General features: G+C 55.2%; 1 protein-coding gene across 1 annotated transcript in view; it reads right to left on the bottom strand.

Moving 5' to 3' along the window:
* KIF21B (kinesin family member 21B) overlaps positions 1 to 18,649 on the bottom strand; it is a 47,333-nt gene that overhangs the window by 11,537 nt on the left and 17,147 nt on the right. The window contains exons 2-23 of the mRNA XM_067310566.1: positions 15,715 to 15,937; positions 15,153 to 15,335; positions 11,400 to 11,549; positions 11,020 to 11,154; positions 10,461 to 10,628; positions 9,802 to 9,917; positions 8,911 to 9,106; positions 7,980 to 8,169; positions 7,794 to 7,857; positions 6,977 to 7,201; positions 6,577 to 6,658; positions 5,966 to 6,083; positions 5,483 to 5,674; positions 4,719 to 4,918; positions 4,345 to 4,452; positions 3,784 to 3,852; positions 3,011 to 3,240; positions 2,389 to 2,536; positions 2,095 to 2,289; positions 969 to 1,070; positions 574 to 739; positions 93 to 153 (exon numbers count right to left, since the gene is read on the bottom strand). Coding sequence (XP_067166667.1) covers positions 93 to 153; positions 574 to 739; positions 969 to 1,070; positions 2,095 to 2,289; positions 2,389 to 2,536; positions 3,011 to 3,240; positions 3,784 to 3,852; positions 4,345 to 4,452; positions 4,719 to 4,918; positions 5,483 to 5,674; positions 5,966 to 6,083; positions 6,577 to 6,658; positions 6,977 to 7,201; positions 7,794 to 7,857; positions 7,980 to 8,169; positions 8,911 to 9,106; positions 9,802 to 9,917; positions 10,461 to 10,628; positions 11,020 to 11,154; positions 11,400 to 11,549; positions 15,153 to 15,335; positions 15,715 to 15,937 — 3,321 coding nt within the window. The remainder of the gene's footprint in view (positions 1 to 92; positions 154 to 573; positions 740 to 968; positions 1,071 to 2,094; positions 2,290 to 2,388; positions 2,537 to 3,010; positions 3,241 to 3,783; positions 3,853 to 4,344; positions 4,453 to 4,718; positions 4,919 to 5,482; positions 5,675 to 5,965; positions 6,084 to 6,576; positions 6,659 to 6,976; positions 7,202 to 7,793; positions 7,858 to 7,979; positions 8,170 to 8,910; positions 9,107 to 9,801; positions 9,918 to 10,460; positions 10,629 to 11,019; positions 11,155 to 11,399; positions 11,550 to 15,152; positions 15,336 to 15,714; positions 15,938 to 18,649) is intronic.

Here is an 18,649-nt window from a genome sequence, read left to right as displayed (position 1 = left end):
GTCCCATGGGTGGCACCAGACTCCCTGCCACACCACAGACACTATCAGGTCAGGCACAGCCTGCTGCAGGCAGGGCTAAGCTGGGTGCTCACCTCCCATCTGAAGCCAGGCTGAATTCGGAGACCTCCTCATCCGTACTGGTGTAGCCATTCTCTGTGCACATGGGAGAAGCCATGTGAGTGATATGAAGGGGAGCACATTACACCAAGTCCCATCTGGACTGGATGGCAACAGGGCTCAGGGCAAAGCCCAGGCTGTTGCGAGATGGCATGTCTCATCCTTGTGGCTCTGCTGCCATAGCTCAAGTTCCCTGTCCAGAAGCATCGCCTGTGCAGCCCCAGTGGCTGATGCCTGGACAGGTTGACCCCAGCGGCTGATGCCTGGACAGGTTGACCCCAGCCGTGGCATTTCCAAGTGCTCACTAGGGGTCTGGCATAGGCAGGCTAGACTCACCCCACAGGGAGGAGGTGGAGGCTCCATGGGGAAGGATGCCTGGCCCAAGGAAGGGTGCCTGCCCAGCCCTTGCCCCACAGTCTGCCTCACCAAAGGCTCCTCTGTGAGCTGCTGGCCCACCTTGCTGGACGTTGTGGATCAGAGCCTGCAGCTCGGGATGCGACTCTGCCTTCTCGCGCAGGGCATCCAGGATCACGTGGTTCTGTGAAGAGCCGGTCACATCTGTCTGCCGCAGGCGCCCCTCCAGTAGGCGGATCTGGGCTTCCTTCTGTGCCACTTGTAGCCCCTGGCAGGAAGGAAGGCCATGGTTAGCCTGAGACAGACACATTGGAGCTCCCCATCTCTGGGTTCCATAGAGCTTGGGCCCACCCTCTATGCAATGTCCCAGCACCCCAGTCACCACTGCAGCATCAAGAAACCCACTGTCACAAGGACGAGATGGGAGCAGGGTACCCGGGAGGGCCCTGTCACACCCTCCCCAGCCCCCTGCCTCAAGCAGCACAGTCCTCTCATACCTTATCAATGGAAGCCTTCAGGAAATTATCCAGCAGGAGCCGGGCTTCAGCCAGGGAGCAGGAGCTGATCACCACCGAGGTGTCAGTGGAATCCAGCTCTTCCTGAAAATCAGAATTAGGAAGGGAATTAAATGCAGCACAAGAGCCCTGATGCTGGGCATGGGAAGGGCAGACAGGGGGCACAGTAGCCAGCACTGCTTCACAAGGCTGTTGGTGGCACCTTTGCCACACTCCTGTCTGGACTCATTCGTTCTTGACTCTCATTTGCTCCAGTCTTCCCAAATGACTGTTGAGGAGATTTAGACATTGAGACTCCCATCAAAACCTGAATAGCTTTGGCACTGCCACTGGCATCCTAGTGCAGGCACTTAATTTGACACTAATTTGCAGGTACCAGCTTCACCCAGTTTCACAGCACCTCAAATCACCAGCCCAAAGTCTAGCCTGAATTAACAAGAGCCTCTTTTCCTCTGCTCACCTATGTGACACAAACCAGGAACAAGCTGGGGACAGCACAAGAGCCTCTTGTCCAAGGCTGCAGCCACTAGAGGGGAGTGGAGAGTCGGGAAGCTATACAGCATCTTTGCAAAGCATCTGGTGTCAAAACCAGACAGAAAATCCGTGCTTTTTGCTGGGAAAAATGCTGATCCTCCCTGAGGAAGTTTCTCATGAAGTCCCCACAAATGCTTTCAAACTCCCATGAACATGAGTGACCACAGCCCTGGGGCTGTGGCTTTCACACATCTCTCAGGGCTGTGGGGTATGAGGCATCAGGACACCCGGGTTAATTTTCCAGTTCTGCTGCTGAATCCCCACTGACTGAGCCTGGAGGAGGCATGAGGGAAGAGCCTGGCTGTCTGCTCTGCACTGGTGGTGGGAGCCTACCCGCAGATGTGTTAGGAAGCTGCAAGCACCTGGCAGAGCTCCTGTTCACAATTAACCACACAACAAGAAATAATTGTGCTGGTGCAACCTCTCAGTGTCAGCGTCTACATTGTTGGCCTAGAAGAAGAGCCCAGGCATCCAACCTGGGCAGGCCATAGGGATGCTCTGGCCTCCCAGGGATGCTCCCCACTCTGCATTCCTGCCTCCATTTCTGCAGGCTGAGCCTGGTCCAGTTGCCCACCTTGGTCTCCTCAATCTGCATGATGGTAGCCTGGCAGTCAGAAATGCTGTCATTGATGTAGTCTATGTTGGCCCCCAGCACCTCAATCTCCTCATTCAGCTCCTGCAGGCCTTTCTGCTCCTTGGGACTCTCTGTCTGCAGTTTTGTCCTCTTGCCTAGCAATGCCTCCTGAAGCAGCGCCAGCTCCTCCCGTTTCTGGGGGGAGAAAAGGAGGCAGGTTGGCACTGTCAGCATAGCTGTCCCCCATCCCTACACCCATTGCCCAGCCCTCTCCATCCCCAATGCCACCCTCACCTTGATGAGCCGCTCCATGTCAGCCTCCAGGTTGACGACGGTCATTCTCTGCATGACGATGTCGAAAATGCGTCGTTCCAGAGACTGCCATTTGAGGCGGGCAGCCTTGCTGAAGCTCTGGCTTGTCCCCTTCTTAGGGAACTTCTTCCTACAGCCAGAGAGGAGCAAAGGGGTCAGGGCACCCAATCACACCTTCCTAGAAAGCTGCACTTTCCAATAAAGGATGCCCTGGCTCTGGCTACGCAGGGGTGGAGGAGGCATCTGCATGATTTTTGGATGACTCAGATCTGCCATCACCCCTGCCTGCTCTCACTAACTCTACTTACTCCTTAGCAAAGGCAGGGACAAGAGACTGACAGATCATTACAGCAGGGCTGAACCTAGTAACACTCATAGGAGCACAGCGTTGGGCTCAAGCTCAAGTGATGGGTAGTCACACACTGCCAGCCTAGTCTGTCACCAGATCAGCAACTCAACACAGGTCAAACATGCAATAAAGAACTAGCCTTCAACCCCTGCTCCCAGCTAAAAGCCAGATGTGCTATTATGGGGATCCTGGGAAGGCTTATCACCCACCCCATGCAGCCCCAGCTCAGCAGAGCCAGCCTGTCTCTGTCCTGACCTGGCAGGCCGAGCCCCATTCATGGAGGGCGAGGGGTCTCCCAAGAAGTTATTGATTTTCCGGTTCCACTGGCGCACGATGCTGGAGACTGAGCGAGCCCCGGATTCAGGCTCTGAAGAGGTGGTGCTGGCTGAGACCTCCGCGCCGGAGTCCAGCATGGCCGGCTTCTGGCTCATCCTGCCTGCGACGCGCTCCGACATGGGCTTGGCGAGACGACGCAGAGCTGAGACCTGCCCAAAACAGGGCAGAGGAGTGCCCATGTCAAACAGGCATCCCCGGCCCAATCCTGCCTCAGCAACCTCAACTCTCTGCAGGACCAAGAGCAGCAGCAGCTCTAAAGAGACCTGAAGCCCTGAGACACAGAGGGGTGCTTCAGATAGCAAAGCCAAGGTGGGAAATAAGCCCAGGCTAAGCAGCTCTAATGGAAGTTTGAATGCTGCCCTGGGGGCATTTGTGTAACTCTGCAGAGAGCACGCAGAGGATTTCTCCCTCCTGACTCACATCCATCCTCCTGCAGCCCAAGATCAGCTGCCCCAGGAGATGGGAAATTCCTTTGCTGGCCACAGTCATCTTCCACCTGGTTACTCACAGCCATAAACATCCTCCCAGTCCTTTGGGAAATCTAACCCCAGGACTAGCGTTCTCCAAATGCCTGGTTGTCTCCAAGTCAAATACCTGGACTGCAACCCCAATGGAGGTAGAGATGATCCCCGTCTGCCTCAGACAACTCCCAGAGGCCCCTGACCCAATAGAGATGTCTGCCACTCTCTCACCTCCTGGGTTTTCCTTCGCAATACTATTTCCTGCTGCCGCTTCTGAGACTCCAGAGCCCGGATCTGAAACTGAGCAAGAGAGAAACAGATGCCTAGAGTCCTGCCGGGGAAGGGAGGGCTGCCCAAACACCCTAGCGATGATATCAGTCCCAGGGCTCCCATCACTGCAGCCAGGACATGGCATAGTTCCATATGGAACCAGATTCTTGAACAGTTGTTTGGACGTGAACAGAGTCACTCCTGATTTCAACAGAGAGCAGGTTTATAGCCCCCTGGACAGCCTTGATGGCGCACTCCCTTCTGAGCAGGGTGGGGAGTCCACAGCATCTCTGACAATCACACTGGGAGCCACAGGAAGGCCTTGAGGATGCAGCTGTTCAATTAGGTGTCCTGTGCCGAGGCTGTGCTGCTCTTTGCAACGCAATGGGTGCAGCAGTGCCCCAAGTTTCACTGACTGATATTTTTGAGCACCTCAGGGTGCCAGAGCAAGACCCTCCCACCAAGTCCAGAGTTTCCTGCACTGGGACTGTATGACACAGGCTAGCTGGGCAGAGCTCTAACCTCCTGCCGGCGTTGCTCCTTCTTCAGCTGAGCAATCTCCCGATTCCTCTTAGTCTCCGCCAGCCGCCTCCGCTGCTGTTCCTCCCGCATCTGCTTCATCAGCGCAACCTGGAAGGGAAGGGTGCCATTTGTCAAGGCACAAGCACCCTGGATGCAGCAGGCAGGGACCCCACACATCACACACAGACAGTCATCCTGTGTTTGCCACCAGGAGTAGAGAACATCATTTCTCCCTCAAGCAGAGCAGGGAGCTGCACCTACCCACTTGGCTGTGTCAGTTCCAGCCTCACTGCTACATTGGAAGACTCCTCCCAAGACTGGGCACAAGGGATGCCCTCCCCATCCCAGCACATAGCAGCCACCCGCCTGGGTACCTTCGCCTTCTTCATCTCGGCCACCTCTGCCTGCAGCTTTCTTAGTTCCCGTTCGTAGCGGGACTGGTTCTTCAACAGTCGAGCATGCTCCTTCTGGGCTGCCTGGAGCTTCTGCAGGTCCCGGTTCATCTCCTTCAGTCGTTTCTCATAGTCTGCCTTGATCTTGTTGGCTTTCTCCTCTGTGTAGCACTCCATGGTGCCTGAGGAAGTGTGGAGAGGGGCTGAGAAGGCCATGCACCCAGGGCTCTCTCTGCACTAACACACACTGCCCAGGGACGCAGGGCACTGTGCCCTCCTCATCTTGCCAGACCTTTTTTATCCCCTCTGCTCTGACTGTCTGGGGGCACCTTTCAGGATAGCAGTTAATGCCACAATTGCCAGGGGCTTAGAGAAGCCATGGAGGTGGATCTACAGCCATGTGAAGTCTGCCTGTGTGATCCATTATCTGCTGAGCCTCAAGATCAGCTAGACTATTGGGTCTTTTGGGTCTCAATGTGTCCCTCAGTACCTCAGTTTCCCCAAGTATCTAACAGGACCCCATATCCCAGGAAGCAGTGTTCAAGGACAGAAAAGGCACCGCCTCCCCTTTCTCTCCAGCCACCTCTCTAGTACCACTGGGGTCATGAGCTTTCCAGGTGACTAGTCCTGCTCCCACATGACTGTGTGGAGGGGTGGATGCTTTGGCTTGGAGTTGGCGGGGCAGAAAGGGGGATTAGGGCTGGTTGCCACAGGAATGGGATCCCATGAGGAGAAGTGGTTCTCACTGAGATTCTGCAGGACACGGTCCCGCTCCAGTTGCGTGTCCCGGATCTTGTTCTGCAATAGGATCAGCTTTTCCTCGTATTGGTGCTTGAGGGTCTGCAAACGCCGCTGGCTGTTCTCCAGCTCGTCGATCAGCTTCTGCTTGATCTCTATCTCACACGTCAGATCTGCCAGGTCGGCTTGGAAATTCACAGCTGGAGGCCAGGACGGATAGTCAGGCAGGGAGGGACTGGGGATAGCATCACTCCCATGGCCCCACTTAATCATAGTGCAAGGAGGGGACAGAAGGAGATGAAGAGGAAGGGGCACAGGGCACACTGCTGGGGAGTAGCAGGACCCCAAAGAGCCCTGGATACCCTCTGCAACTGCATCCCCTGCAGGAGATGTGGTCCAGAGGCCCATTGGACTCTCCCTTCCTCAATGCCAGGACACGATGGCTAATGCAGCCACAGATACCGGGATGCTCACGCGGCCCTGAACTTTACCCTTCTCCTCCGCATCCGAGTCCGAGTCTACCAGGCTCTCTTCACTCCCCGAGTCCTCATCTTCATCCTCACGCCCATCCTCTTCCTCACAGCCACTCTCATCTTGTTCTTCCTCCTCCTAAAAGGTGAATGCCAGGCCTCAGATTGCAGCATGGCCTTGTCCTTCTCTCCACAGTCTCTCCCAATCTCCAAACTGGAGCTCATCCCCACAGCGATGGGCCTCAGCCTCCCAGACAGGATGTACGGGAGCTGCAGCACCCTTTCTGGAGTCCCCATTGTACACAGCAGAGATGGGCAACTCTGTGCCCTGGGTCTGCCCCATCTCTCCCCCTCCAAGACTTCTCCCAGCTGAGCAGCACTGCATCCCCCCACCCCCTTTCACTGACATCAGGTAAAACTGAGCCTAAAAGGACATTGGCTCCTTGCTTCACAACAGGATAGGCTGGGGAGCATCCAGATATTCCTTACTCTTGCTCCTGCCCTTATGGGGTCCCTGGCTCCATGACCCACCCCACGCTCACCACGGGGCCAGGCTAGTCCTTGGTCCTTCTCCCACTCAGGGTAGTGATGATGCTTCAGCACCCAAATGTTCACCCTCTGTGCCCTCTTACCTCTTCGGCCTCGTTCTCATCAGTCTCCTCCCCATTGTCCTGCTGCAGCTTCGGCCGCTTCTTAAATGCTTCCTTCTCAGGGCTAGGGGAGAGGAGCAGGAGGGCTGGTGTGAGTCTCAGCGAGGTGGAGCCTGGGGATGGGTCCCAAAAAACTGCCCCCGCTCCCCTCCCACAACCTCCTTCTTTTGACCCCTCTGGGAAAGCAACCTCTGGATATGTGGGATGCCTGAAAAAGAGATGGAGGGGGAGGCAGTGCTGGGGAAAGGAACCCAGGCGACCGGGCTCCCTGTCTGTGGCAACTAGCAAGGATGGGGAGAAGAGGGCAGGATACCTGGCCTTAGAAGGACAGATAGGATTGACACATAGCCTCGCCCTCTCCCAGTGTCACACAGGAGCCAACCTCTTCCTCTGCTGCCTCCTCTCTTTCTTTTTTAGACGCTCCAGGTCCTGCTTGGCCCGTCGGAGGACTTCAGAGGCCTCTGTCTCCACTGAAGCAGCAGGACTGCTCAGGCCAGCTAAGCCAGGTGCTGGGGACGAGCCCATGGAGTAGGGGGGCCTGGCAGAGATGCGCGAGAGGCTGCGACGCAGTGACTCATTCATGGACTCACTCTCCAGGAGCTTGGTCCTAGGGAGCAGAGACAGGATGTGGTCAAAGAGGGGAAAGGGGAAGACCTGTCTGGCTTTTAAGAAGGCAAGAGTCAGGCATGGAGTCACTACCAAACCATCCCCACTCATCTTGCGTCAAAAGACCAGGACACTGCGAACAGGGAGCATCTGAGGGATGTGTGAAACAAGCAAATGGACCCAGCTCCAGGGAGCCAGCAGTCCCTGGGAAAGATCAGAAAGTCCTGCCAGCTCTTCTCCTCCTCCATCATTGGCCACACAATATACAACTCTGGTCAAAGCACTGACCAGCACCAAAGCTGGGATTCACACAGCTTGGGAGATACCAGCGGTCTCAGCAGCTGCTCCACTGAGGCTTACAAATAACCCCTCCTAACAAACCGCATTCCCAGTGACCCTTTCGAGGCATGGAGCTCCAACCAGCCCATGGCCTCAGCAAGGAGGAGGGCAGCACCTGGGCTCAGACCCAGTCCCCGCATGCACCAATGCAGGGTCCAGCACACCAGGGGATCCAGGTGACAAGAGCTCAACCCACTAGACCTCATTGCCTGCCAGCAGTGAGCAGAAGGGGAGAACGGCAGAGCCTGGCTCACCTCAGCTCTTCAATCTCCCGAATGTAGTTCTGGATGAGGGCACCAATGGCTTCATTACCGTCACCTGGAGGAGCAGAAGCTCAAGTCGGTCCAGGCAAGATGCAGGCCCTGTCATGGGCACCATGGGCCTACGTCCTGGCTGTGCTGGGTGGGTCGACCCCCTGCGTTGCATGTGCCCAGCCTTACCTGCCTTGGCCAGCATCAAGTTAGCCTCCTGGCTCATAAGATGCGTGACTCTGCTGTTGATGGCATCAATGGCCTCCTGCATGGCTTTCACCCGCATGCGCAGTGTGCTGTTCTCCTTCTGGAGCATGGCATTCTCACGGAAAAGGTCACTGTAGCCTTCTGAGCCATCCTCCCCAATGACCCGCTTGCCCTTTGGGGAGAGAAGAGGAGCCCTTGAGCGCAGGATGTGCTAGGAGGTGGGGGCCAACCAATAGTATCCCTGGGGCCATGCAGGCCCCAATCCCCAAAGTAGGGGCAGCGAGAATGTAGGAACCCCAGGAAAGCCTGAGCTCAAACACCCAGAAAGAAATGGCACAGAGAGAGGGTAGGAGATGTTTAAAGGCTTCTCCTTGCCTCAACATCCCAAGAGATTTGTCCAAGGTCCTACCTGTGGCAGGGCAAGAATTAAACTGCCATCTCCAGTGTCTGAAGCAAATGCACTAACCACTAGGCCAGCCTTCATAGAGGCCTGCAGTGGGGAGATAAATGACTTGGCACAAGCCATTCACCAACTGAGGGCTAGCTTTTAGGGAGAGCAAAGCAGCAAGAGCTGGACAGATGTACAAGGACAAAAGAAACCCTGAAATGATCTCTCTGCTCAGAAAAACATTCATCACCATTAACAGCAAACTGTCATTTTCACAGTCTCTCAGTGGTCATCTCTGGAGCAGTGACCAACTGTCCAGGGCCACAGAACTTGCTCATGGAGAAGAGGGGCTACACAACAGGGCCACATATAAGCTGCTTATCCAGTGTGAGAGTGTGGTGGACAGGAGGGTCCTGCCTGCTAAAATGGCCCCAGTTCAAACATGAGGGGGATTCTCTCTGCTTCTGGTTCAATCCCACCTCTATGGCTGCCTGCCCACAGGGCTCCGCTCACTTGGCCACTCACCGCCTTGTACTCCATCAACTCCATCTGGAGACGAGCAATCTCAGCCCGCAGGGCACTGATCTGCTGGCTTGTCTTGTCTTGGTTCACTACCACTTTGTTCTTGATGTTGCGAGCCCGGTTTGCATACTTGAGTGTGTTCAGAGTCTCCATGAAGTCCCGGTCAGATGGGCTCACACAGGCGATCATGATGGTTTGGCTTGGGGAGACAAAGGTCAGGGTGAGGTGACAGTTTCCCCTGCTGTATGCCAACTTGGCGGATGAATCCTGAGGTTCAGCCATGTTCAATGATGGGCCTCCCTCAGGACCCAACGAAGGACACTTGCATCCAGATATCCACCCTAGGCACTTCTTTACTTCATAACCAAGGTATAAACCAGGTTTGATCCCTCCCTGAGCCAGGGGCACTGGCAGAACTCACATGTACCACCCCAGCAGCACAGCATCAAGCATCACTGAGCAAAATCCACCATCCAAAAACCGGCCCAGCATGTGCAAAGCTTTCTAGAAAAGAATGGGCTCTTTAAACAAGCACACCCAAAGCAGGCAGGAAATTAAAGCTGTCCCATGCTGGGCAATGCCACCTGCCAACTCCCACATCAGCAAGGGTTTAGGAGAGTTTTGCAATTTTGCCAAAGCTGGCTAATTGTATCTGGGATTTGGGAACAGCTAATATATTTAAATCTGCAAAGTCAAGCATTGCTTGTCAGGAGGCACTCCCTCCCCACTGGACAACCCATAACGCACCTGAGTCCTGATACAGCTCCCACACAGCTACACCTACACACAGACCCTTGTCCCCTTAAACATGGGGACAGCTCCCCACAGTTCCCCCACTGGGGTCAGCCCCCTCCACTCATGGTCCATGCCAGCCCCAGCATGGGACACCCTTACCTGTTGCCCCCAAGGGAATCCTGCAGCAGGCGAGTGAGCTTGGAGTCACGGTAGGGAATGTGCACAACTTTCTTGCTCTGGTCTCCGAGGGCACTAATGACATTCCCCAAGGCCAGCTGCCAATGCAAAGGAAAGTACCCCCCCCAAATTCAGCCTCTGCTGAGAATATAGCTGTCACATTCCCAGCATTTCAGGCCCAGGGTGTGTATTGTGTCACAGATTTGGGGTGCAACAGATGGAGGCATGCAGCTTCCTTTGCCCATTCCAGCATTCACCCTCCTTCCCTGGGCTGTGCTTCACATTCTCATGTGCACCAGGACACTGAGAAGCAGCACTGAACCCTGAAGTTGTTCTTAAGCTCAAGTTAGCAGACCTCCACCTGTTGAGGATTTGTACCCCTGCGCCCACCTGTACTCCTTCCCCACAGTTCAGTTATTGCCACATTCTGCCCTTGGTAGGAGAGCTGTGCCCTCCCCATTGGCATTTTGGATCATGGATAATCCTACCTACAGAGCCAGATAGCATAAACCATGACAGAGGTAACAGCAACACCTACAGCACAGAGCAGCTCTGAGCGGGACCCCAAAGTGTCCCAGGCTCTTCTGGCCAGGCCCTGACTCTCCTCTGCCCTCCACACGCCAGCCTCCCCAGGGTCATACCAGCCCGCAGTTGATGGAGATGCCTTCCTTTGCTCTCTCTCCTGTAGCACCCGTTCGCTTCAGCCTCTCCGAGCCAGCCAGGTCGACAAAGTGAAATTTGGCTGTGAGGGTCTCGTACTCAGTGGTGGGCTGGGCTCCATCTGGGAGGCCAGTCACCTCCCCGTTCACCTGCAGACAAGCACACCCAAGGATTGCCTACCACAGACCTGGAGCTGCCAGGAAACTCCCTTAGCCACAGTCAGCAAAAGCCGGTGTATTTCCCCTCAGCATCTGCCCCTTTGAAGATCAGGGAAATGGATCCCAACAGCAGCTTACTCTGGGACATCCCCTGGGCCAGACCGTCCCTGCTGGGACAGGGCTGCTCCGGGGCAGACCTCCGCTCCCATGAAATGCTAATGTTTGCTTTAACTGGAAGGGAACAAGACACAGTCCAGACTCTCTGCTTTGAGACTTCAAATTCTCTTGCCTTTCCAGGGGAGCCCCTGCACATTGCCTGGGTATCAGAGTTGGGAATAGCATGACCAAGAGACGAGTGCTCCCAGGCCTCCCTGCGTCTCACCATCTCCGGGCGGGCACACACTCTCATCTGGCACAGGTGAATGGTGAAGATGGCATGGGATCGGGAGCTCTGCACGTTCATTTGGGTACTGGCGGTGGTGCGGGAAAGAGCCCCCTGCTTCAGGCACTGAATCAGCTGCAACAAGACAGGGAAGGAAAAAATGAAACCTTGAAGCTCCCCTCTAGAGATGGCCAGAATGCTCTTTGCAGCTCTGTGGCACAGGGCAGCTGCAGACCTGCTGCCTGCATCACCCAGGGCTGCTCTGTAACCATACAGGATGAGTTCCCCCATCCTCACCCTACCGCCTCTGGGTGGTGTGTCCCCAGCCTGTGGGACCTGTCTGCATTCCCTCTTCTGCACACACCTCATCCTGCACCCACCTCATCCTGCGAGCTGATGAGGCGTGACGTGACTCCTGTGGTGTAGATGCTCCCACTGGCGTCCTCATGGATTTTGATGTTGGATTTGCGGTGGCGTGCGTCGGGGTCACGGGTGCTGTCAAACAGGTCCAGAATCTCCTCATTGTACAGCTGAGAGGGATGAAAATGTTTGTGGGATGAGTTACAGTGGGCAGGAGGCTGGCAGAGCATGGCATAGCAGGAATGGCAGGAGCTGCCCTCTGCCATCCAACTGCTGGGGTCCTGAGAGCTGGGAGGAGAGCTGCTGTGTGTCTGTGTGTATGTGTGTGTTCTTCCATATGTGCATGCACGTGTGTATGTGCCTATATGTGCTTGTGCATGTAGGCAAGGATAACCAGGAGTGCTAGTGTGGACATGTGTGCAAGTGTAGGAGAAGATGCACAGGCTTGCCTGTGTTTGTAATGTGTTTGTGTGTACATGTGTATAGCAGATGATGCATGGGCAAGCTTGTGTGTGTGTATGTGTAGCAGAGGATACACAGACAAGCTGGTGCATATGCTGCTTTGGAGGAGAGGCTGTGCAGGAGAGCTGCTGTGTGTGCACATGTGCGAGTGTCCATGTCCCTGCAAAGCTCTCGGTTGCACTTTGCCAGCTGGTCCCAGCTGCCAAGCTTGTCCTGTCCCCGGCCCACACAAGCAACAGTGTGGGAACCGGAAGACTTTCAGAGCCCTTTCAAAGGAGCCTGAATGGACACCCACAAGTTACACACACCCCTTGGCCTTTCCTGATCACCTGGGAGAGACTGGGGAGCTCCAGTGCCTTCCAGCTCTGGGTGGGAAGGATTCAGTGCAACCTATGCCTTTATCTAGCTGCTCCCTCCTCCTGGCTTCATGGCCCTGGCCATCCTCCTGGGCTGTTCCCACACCCCCTCCTGCCCCTAGGACTTGCATCTCTCCTCCCCAGCTCCCCTTTTTCTTCCATGTGGCACAAAAAGCTACCTGGTGAAATACCACAGCCTGGAGCAGTCATTTCAGCCATGCAGCAGATCCAGGCACAGAACTCAGACATCCGGACTCCTAGAGCAGACTGGCACCAGTCACTCCAGAGATGCTGTGAAATCTCACCCTGCATGGTCATGCTCACTGTCTGCAGCCCTGAAGATCCTGTTTCTGCACTGCTCGTAGAGGGCAGGGTCCCCCCAAGTGACCCCACATACCCAGGGGTGTCACTGAACCAGCAGATCCCCCTTCTTCCACCGTGGCTTCCACAGGTCACCTCTGCATTGCAGGGCAGAAGGGAGAGGGGACACAGGGGCCATGGAGTGCTGAACAAGCAGGGACAACCCCAACGACCCAGAGCTGTTAGGGGACTCCCCTATCTGTGCCTTGTCTCCATGGTGTCCTCTCTCACCCCAGGGTGGAGGGACACCTCTGTCTCCCTTACCCCCATGATCACTCAACGCAGCACGACATGTGCAGGACCCATGTCCTGACCCATAGATCGAGGTCATCCGAGGACTGCAGACTCCTGGCCAGTGGAGCAGATCAGGGCTAATCTATCCCCTGCTGCCCCAGGTTCAAATGGGTTCTTGAGGCATTTAAACCTCCCTCTAACAAGCCTGCTCCCAGGAAGAGTTATAGGACAGGGATCAGTAGAGCCAAATCCTGTTCCACTGCTGGGATGGCAGAGTCGGTAATCAGCCTCTTACCAGCCACATGCCCACACTGGCATAAGAAGGCCATTTCGGCCACAAAATCCTCCCCAGGATGCCTGGCCCTGGGTGGCTTTAAGGGTAGGTATTCAAGCAAAGGCACAAGATCTGTCCTGGTTTAATGTCTTTCCCTGCAGGCAGGGTAGTCTAGTGGGTAGAGCCCTCAGCAGGCTAGAACTGCCTTTGTCACTGGGCTTTCAGGCAAAGGGTTTTTACTCTCCCCAGACATAACAGGGCCCTTGGAAAGCCTTCAAGACTCCCAGCTGGCAGACAGCATGGCTCTGCATGGTCCCATCTACACTAGAGACGACCCTTAGTGCTGTCTGGGCTCAGCTAAGAGTGAACACAAGTGACTTTGAAATATGCTAGAGGCATTTGCCTGGAGGAAACCTTGTCCCTGTCTGCCACCACACACCCTTGAGACCAGCAGCACTGCAGGCCCCTCCAGCCTAAAGATCTCCAAGGCTATTTCAAGAGTCAAAAATACCAGAGATTGGGGGAGCGGCAAAGAGAGAGAAAGTATGCAAGAAAGCCCTGTGGCAGCCATTGTTAACCGAAGCAAAGCCACCACTCCCTCACCCCCACTAGGTCTACTTGGCATTGTGCTGGACCTTGTTGTGCTCTACAGGGCCGCCTGCAAGGATGGTTGGGGACAGAGGCAGCGAAGGAGTCCCCAGCAGCTCCCCTCTCCAATGCTTTTCCTTCACGCTTCCAAGTAGCACAGCCCCAACCCTAGCTAACAGGTCGCCCAGCACCTTGGGGCAGCATGGGGTCATCCTGACGAGCAAGCAGGAAAAACTGAGGCAAGGGAAACTATGGCTGGACACCAGAGAAGATCTCTTAAAGGGCAGTTCTGGGGGACTGAAGAGGGAGGGGAAAGGATGTCGCATAGGGTGGGGGAACAAAAAGCCAATATCCGAACCTACAGCCCAGGGAAGGCTGGTCTTTACTCCAGGCCCATCTTGCCAGGGTTCAGGCAATGGTAAGGATGGGGCCGGCCCCAGTGGCACTGTGGGAGGACACAACTGCAAAGCCCCACTGAATGAGGCCACTGGGGACAGCTCTACAGATGGAGGACTGAATGGGAAGGATTTTTCCAGCAGGGAGATTGGCGCTCCAGTCTAGAAGGTGACCTTGGGAACCTGCTTTCCCTTTCCAGGACACTGACATTGGGAGATTTCCTCTAGATGATATGATGACCACTAAAACCATGTGGAGGTAAGATCACGGCACAGGGCTTCTCTCCCTACCTGTCTCCTCTGGTTGTACATCAGGACATCAGCCAGACCAAGTCTGTTCAGGAACCCAGCTTTGCTCGACACCACCCTACCACCCCATTGCTTTAAACAAGTTCCCATCTTGAACTTCTTGGCATGTTCCACCCCAGAAACAGACACATGATACTTGCCAGGGAAACAGCAGCTGCTTATACACAACCCACAAGGTCTGCAAGCTCTCTGAGACAAATTTCACCAGGTTAAAGGAGCAGTTAATGGAAGAGGCCTTTAAAATCGAGAAGCCATAGTGGAGGTGGGAGGGGATGTAATGAAGCATCCTCAAAGTCAAAGATGCACCAGAGGACTTGTGAAATAACAGCCACTCCTCAACCCCCTCAGAAGAATGGAGCTCTTTCACCTCCCTGTTTCAGTGGGAACTCTGGTCTAGACCCAGGTGGGAGATGAGCAAATACACTGCCATCCCCGACCTCAGACAGGAGGATTAAGGGAGCCCAGTGAACCCTGAACCTCCCACCCCTCCCTGGGAAGCTAGACATGAGCCCCCATTCACATGGGAAAGGTATTTCTCCACAGCCAAGACAGTGCCACCACAAGGCACCTTGTGTGTGGTCATCACAAGCTCAGCAATGTTCTGGTGCTTCGAGTCTCCTCTGCCCTAGCATGCGGCCTCGGCTGCAGCAGCATGCACTGTCCACTTTCCTGCCCCAGAGCCCAGCTCAGCTGGAGAGCAGCTGGGACATGCAGGACTCAAGGAGCCCAGGCCACGAGCGCTGTGGAAAGGACAGTCCCCCCCCACAATGTCCCTCCTGACCCGCTGGCACCCACCTCCAGGAACTGGGCGCTGACTTTGAACTCAGGGGCTGCCATGCCCTGACTCTGTGCAGCTCGCTTGCGCTCCTCGATGCCACTGAAGAGATGGCCAATGGCCCGTGGGATGATGCCCTGTTCATTCTCGGAGATATTCATATCGAAGCCAGTGCCCATGGTGTACGTCTTCCCTGCGCCAGTCTACAAAGAGGGAATGAGGAGGGAGTCAGCTGCACCATCTGAGGCTCAGCTCAGCCCATGGGGCCCCACACCTCCCCATGCCACCCCTTGGCTCCCCAAACAACTCTGCTAGGCCCCTCTGATCTCCCCTCTCCCCCCAACCTACTGGCTCCCCAAGCCCCTGAACCAGCTGCTCCCCTTCTCTCACCCATGGACACCCTCTGCCCCAGCTTCCACATGGCCCAGGAACAATCCTCTGTCCCCCTCCACAGCCGAGGGCTTTAACACTCCTGCCTTCCCCTAACCTTTGCAGGTGCCACACTCAGCAGAGGGCTGGCACTCACGCCTCAAGAGAGCCCAGGGCCCATTCCAGAGTCCTAGGAGGGGGCAAAGCAGGTACCTGGCCATATGCCAGCACTGTGGCATTGTAGCCCTCGAAGCAGCCTTCGATGAGCTTGCCCACACATGTCGTGTAGATCTGCTCCTGCCATGTGTCCAGGTCAAAGACAAAGTCATAGGTAAAGGCCTTGTCCTTCCCCAGAAGCACTTGGGGCTCTCCGGGTGTCACAGAGGTGCAGATGTGGCATCCCTCAATTTTCTCTTTGGACAGCTGGGGACGGATCCTGCAGGAGGAGAAACAGGGTGAGAACAGCCTCAGGACTCATCCCACTGCGTGGTCCCAGGTACACTGAGCGTGGTTCTTGCTTCAAACGTGGCTGCTACAGGAAGAGGGCTGATAGCACTGCTGTGTGCGGTTTGGAGCAAACAGCACATGACGCACAGGGGATGTTTTGACTTCTGCTCCCCTGCCTGGGTCCACATGCCCCAACGAAGATCCTCATCTGCTTGTGGGTGAGAAACAAGCTTGCTGGATGGTAGCAATGCCATTAGCCACCTCCACAAACAAGGAGAGAGGCAAGGCTGGGCAGGTGCAGGGCACCACAATTACTGGCAAATCAGGCTAAAAACAGGCAGCCCATACCTAAAATTTTCCCTTTGCACCAAGAGCTAAATATGGCTCAGCACAGCCCATATCAGGCCAGCCAGCCTCCCCATTCCCATATTGGCTCATTTGCTGCAATGTCCCTGGCTAGGCAGTGAGCTCCAGACCGCACGTAGACACTAATCAATTCATCGAAGCAGCCCTAATGGGGACTGCTGGAGCAAAGGCAGAGAGATAGGGTGTGTTTCAACTGGAAGCCACATACCCACCTACACTGCAATGTGGGAACACTTGCTCGAGAGTCAGCAAGTTCAAGCTGCAGTTACAAAGGCCTCAAACGCAAAATCACAATGAGACAGTCCCAGCACCAAAACAACCATCTAAAATAAACCACCATCCAGCCTGGTGGCTTACCCAGACCAAGGATTCATCAGATGAGACTGGGACAAGCAAAGCTGCACTTGGCTTCTGGCTCTGGCTGTGTGCAAGACTTACCCGCTGCGTTCTTGCCCTCCGCACCCCAAATCCTTCAGATACACCACGGTGGACTGAAAGAGCTGTGAAGCTGACTACAGAGATGCAGCTCTGCTGGGTAACGGGCACTGGCTTTTGTTGAGGTTGTAACAGCTTTGGGTTTCAGGGGATCATGCTGGCAGCAGGAAGTTGGCTGGTCCCAGGGGACTTGGGGAGAAAGAAGGAACACCGAGCCAAATGTCCTGGCAAATGCCCTAACTCTCATTAGAGCTAATGACTGCACATCTCCCTTCCCTAGATGCTTCATAAATACATCTATTAATTCCTCCTAAACCACATAACTAGCAGGTCGGGATACAGACCACAGCAGACACTTTGCAGATCAGGACTCCACATTCGTTTGCACAACATTCCAGGCCTTGCCAAGCTGGCTGGCAGCAAACGCAAAACACTAAAGGACCAAAACCAGCTACATTTCAGCCAGGGGAGAGTCCGCTCCTGCACAGCCTATGAGCAGCTCATGTATCACCTAGGAGAACTAGGCCGACAGGAGGAAGTGTGAGCATCAGGCGTCCCACAGCCAGGAGGCTTTGCTAGCAGACATGGGAACAGCTCTTTGCTATATATGTACGTGGGTATATTTAGCTCAGCAGCCACAATAGAAAGCAGCTTCTGATGTGCTCAGCACTAAACTTGCTCCAGTCGCCTTCCCAGGGTCCCACCCTCCTCCAGGAAAATTAACCCAACAACCCTTAATTACTTTTTGACCAACATGATGCAGCCTCCCCCCCATCCCCCCCACCCCCAGACATGCATAGTGACAATGTCCCCAGGGAACGGGGAAAGGAACAAGCTGAAAGCAGGGTATTCTTGGAAAGTTTCCCTTTTAAGCAAAAGATTTCTCTCCCACCTGCAAGTGATTAAATATGTGCATGCGTGTGAGCTTGGAAGAGAGGATGTGCAGGACAGTTGATGCATGCGCATGTGTGTGTGCACATGCATTTTCCATAGTGTGTTCAGGTCCCACCTTGGGTCTGGCCATACTGTGCTGAGCTTTTCCAGCTGTCCACACGCCAATGCCATCACTGGACGTCTCCCCCGCTTTAACTCTCGAAATCTGCTGTCCAAATGCATCGGCCAGCTCCGAGCACCCACGGGGGACCCATCCGTCACCCCAGCTCCCTGCACATATGGGACTCAAGGGGCTGGAGGGGACCCAGGCATCAGCCCAGCCCTCAAAGCAACCACCCTTGTGCTGTCCTGTCTCCCCAGAGCAATTGAAGACCTCAGTGCTCACTCCCCCACTGGAGGTGCCCTGCATGGAGCATGTGAAAGCCCAGGCTGTGGTGTGGGTCCTGTTTTCCAGGCAATCAGCCAAGTGTCACCCGCTCCAGCCCCAGGAAGCTGCTGACAGCAGCTGCCACCCGGGCTGTGAATACTGGGGCCTCCCAGCTGTGAGAGCAAGACAAAATGGAGCAGGAGGGCAGGAATGAGAGCACTGCATGCCAGCAAACACTGGCAGACACTGTGGGCAGCAATGATAAGGCATGGCCCTTCATTGCATGGCGCAGAGATGTCCTGGGGAACTGGCTGTCACCAGCAGCCCTGCCACCTGAAATCACAGGAGATTTACATGGCCACCAAGAAATACTGTATAGGATTTCTCTCTGCTGGTGTAACTGATCCTCCTGCTCCTGGGTGTTAGACAGGCCCAGCTCACCACCAATGGGAGACTTTGATACGATCCCTGTTCTTCTGGGAGGAGCATCTCCATTCCAGGCAGTGGGCAACACAAGACCTGGCTGGGCCAGGCCTAAGGGGCAGAAGAAAATCCCACCAGGATCAATTCAACACTGCAGAGAGCTCAAGCAACCCCATCCTGAAACACTTGCATCATCCCTGGTCCTTCCCAGAACCC

This window comes from Apteryx mantelli, chromosome 25, assembly GCF_036417845.1.
Source record: "Apteryx mantelli isolate bAptMan1 chromosome 25, bAptMan1.hap1, whole genome shotgun sequence".
Classification (NCBI taxonomy): Eukaryota; Metazoa; Chordata; class Aves; order Apterygiformes; family Apterygidae; genus Apteryx; species Apteryx mantelli.
This window is presented reverse-complemented; position numbering and strand designations above follow the sequence as displayed.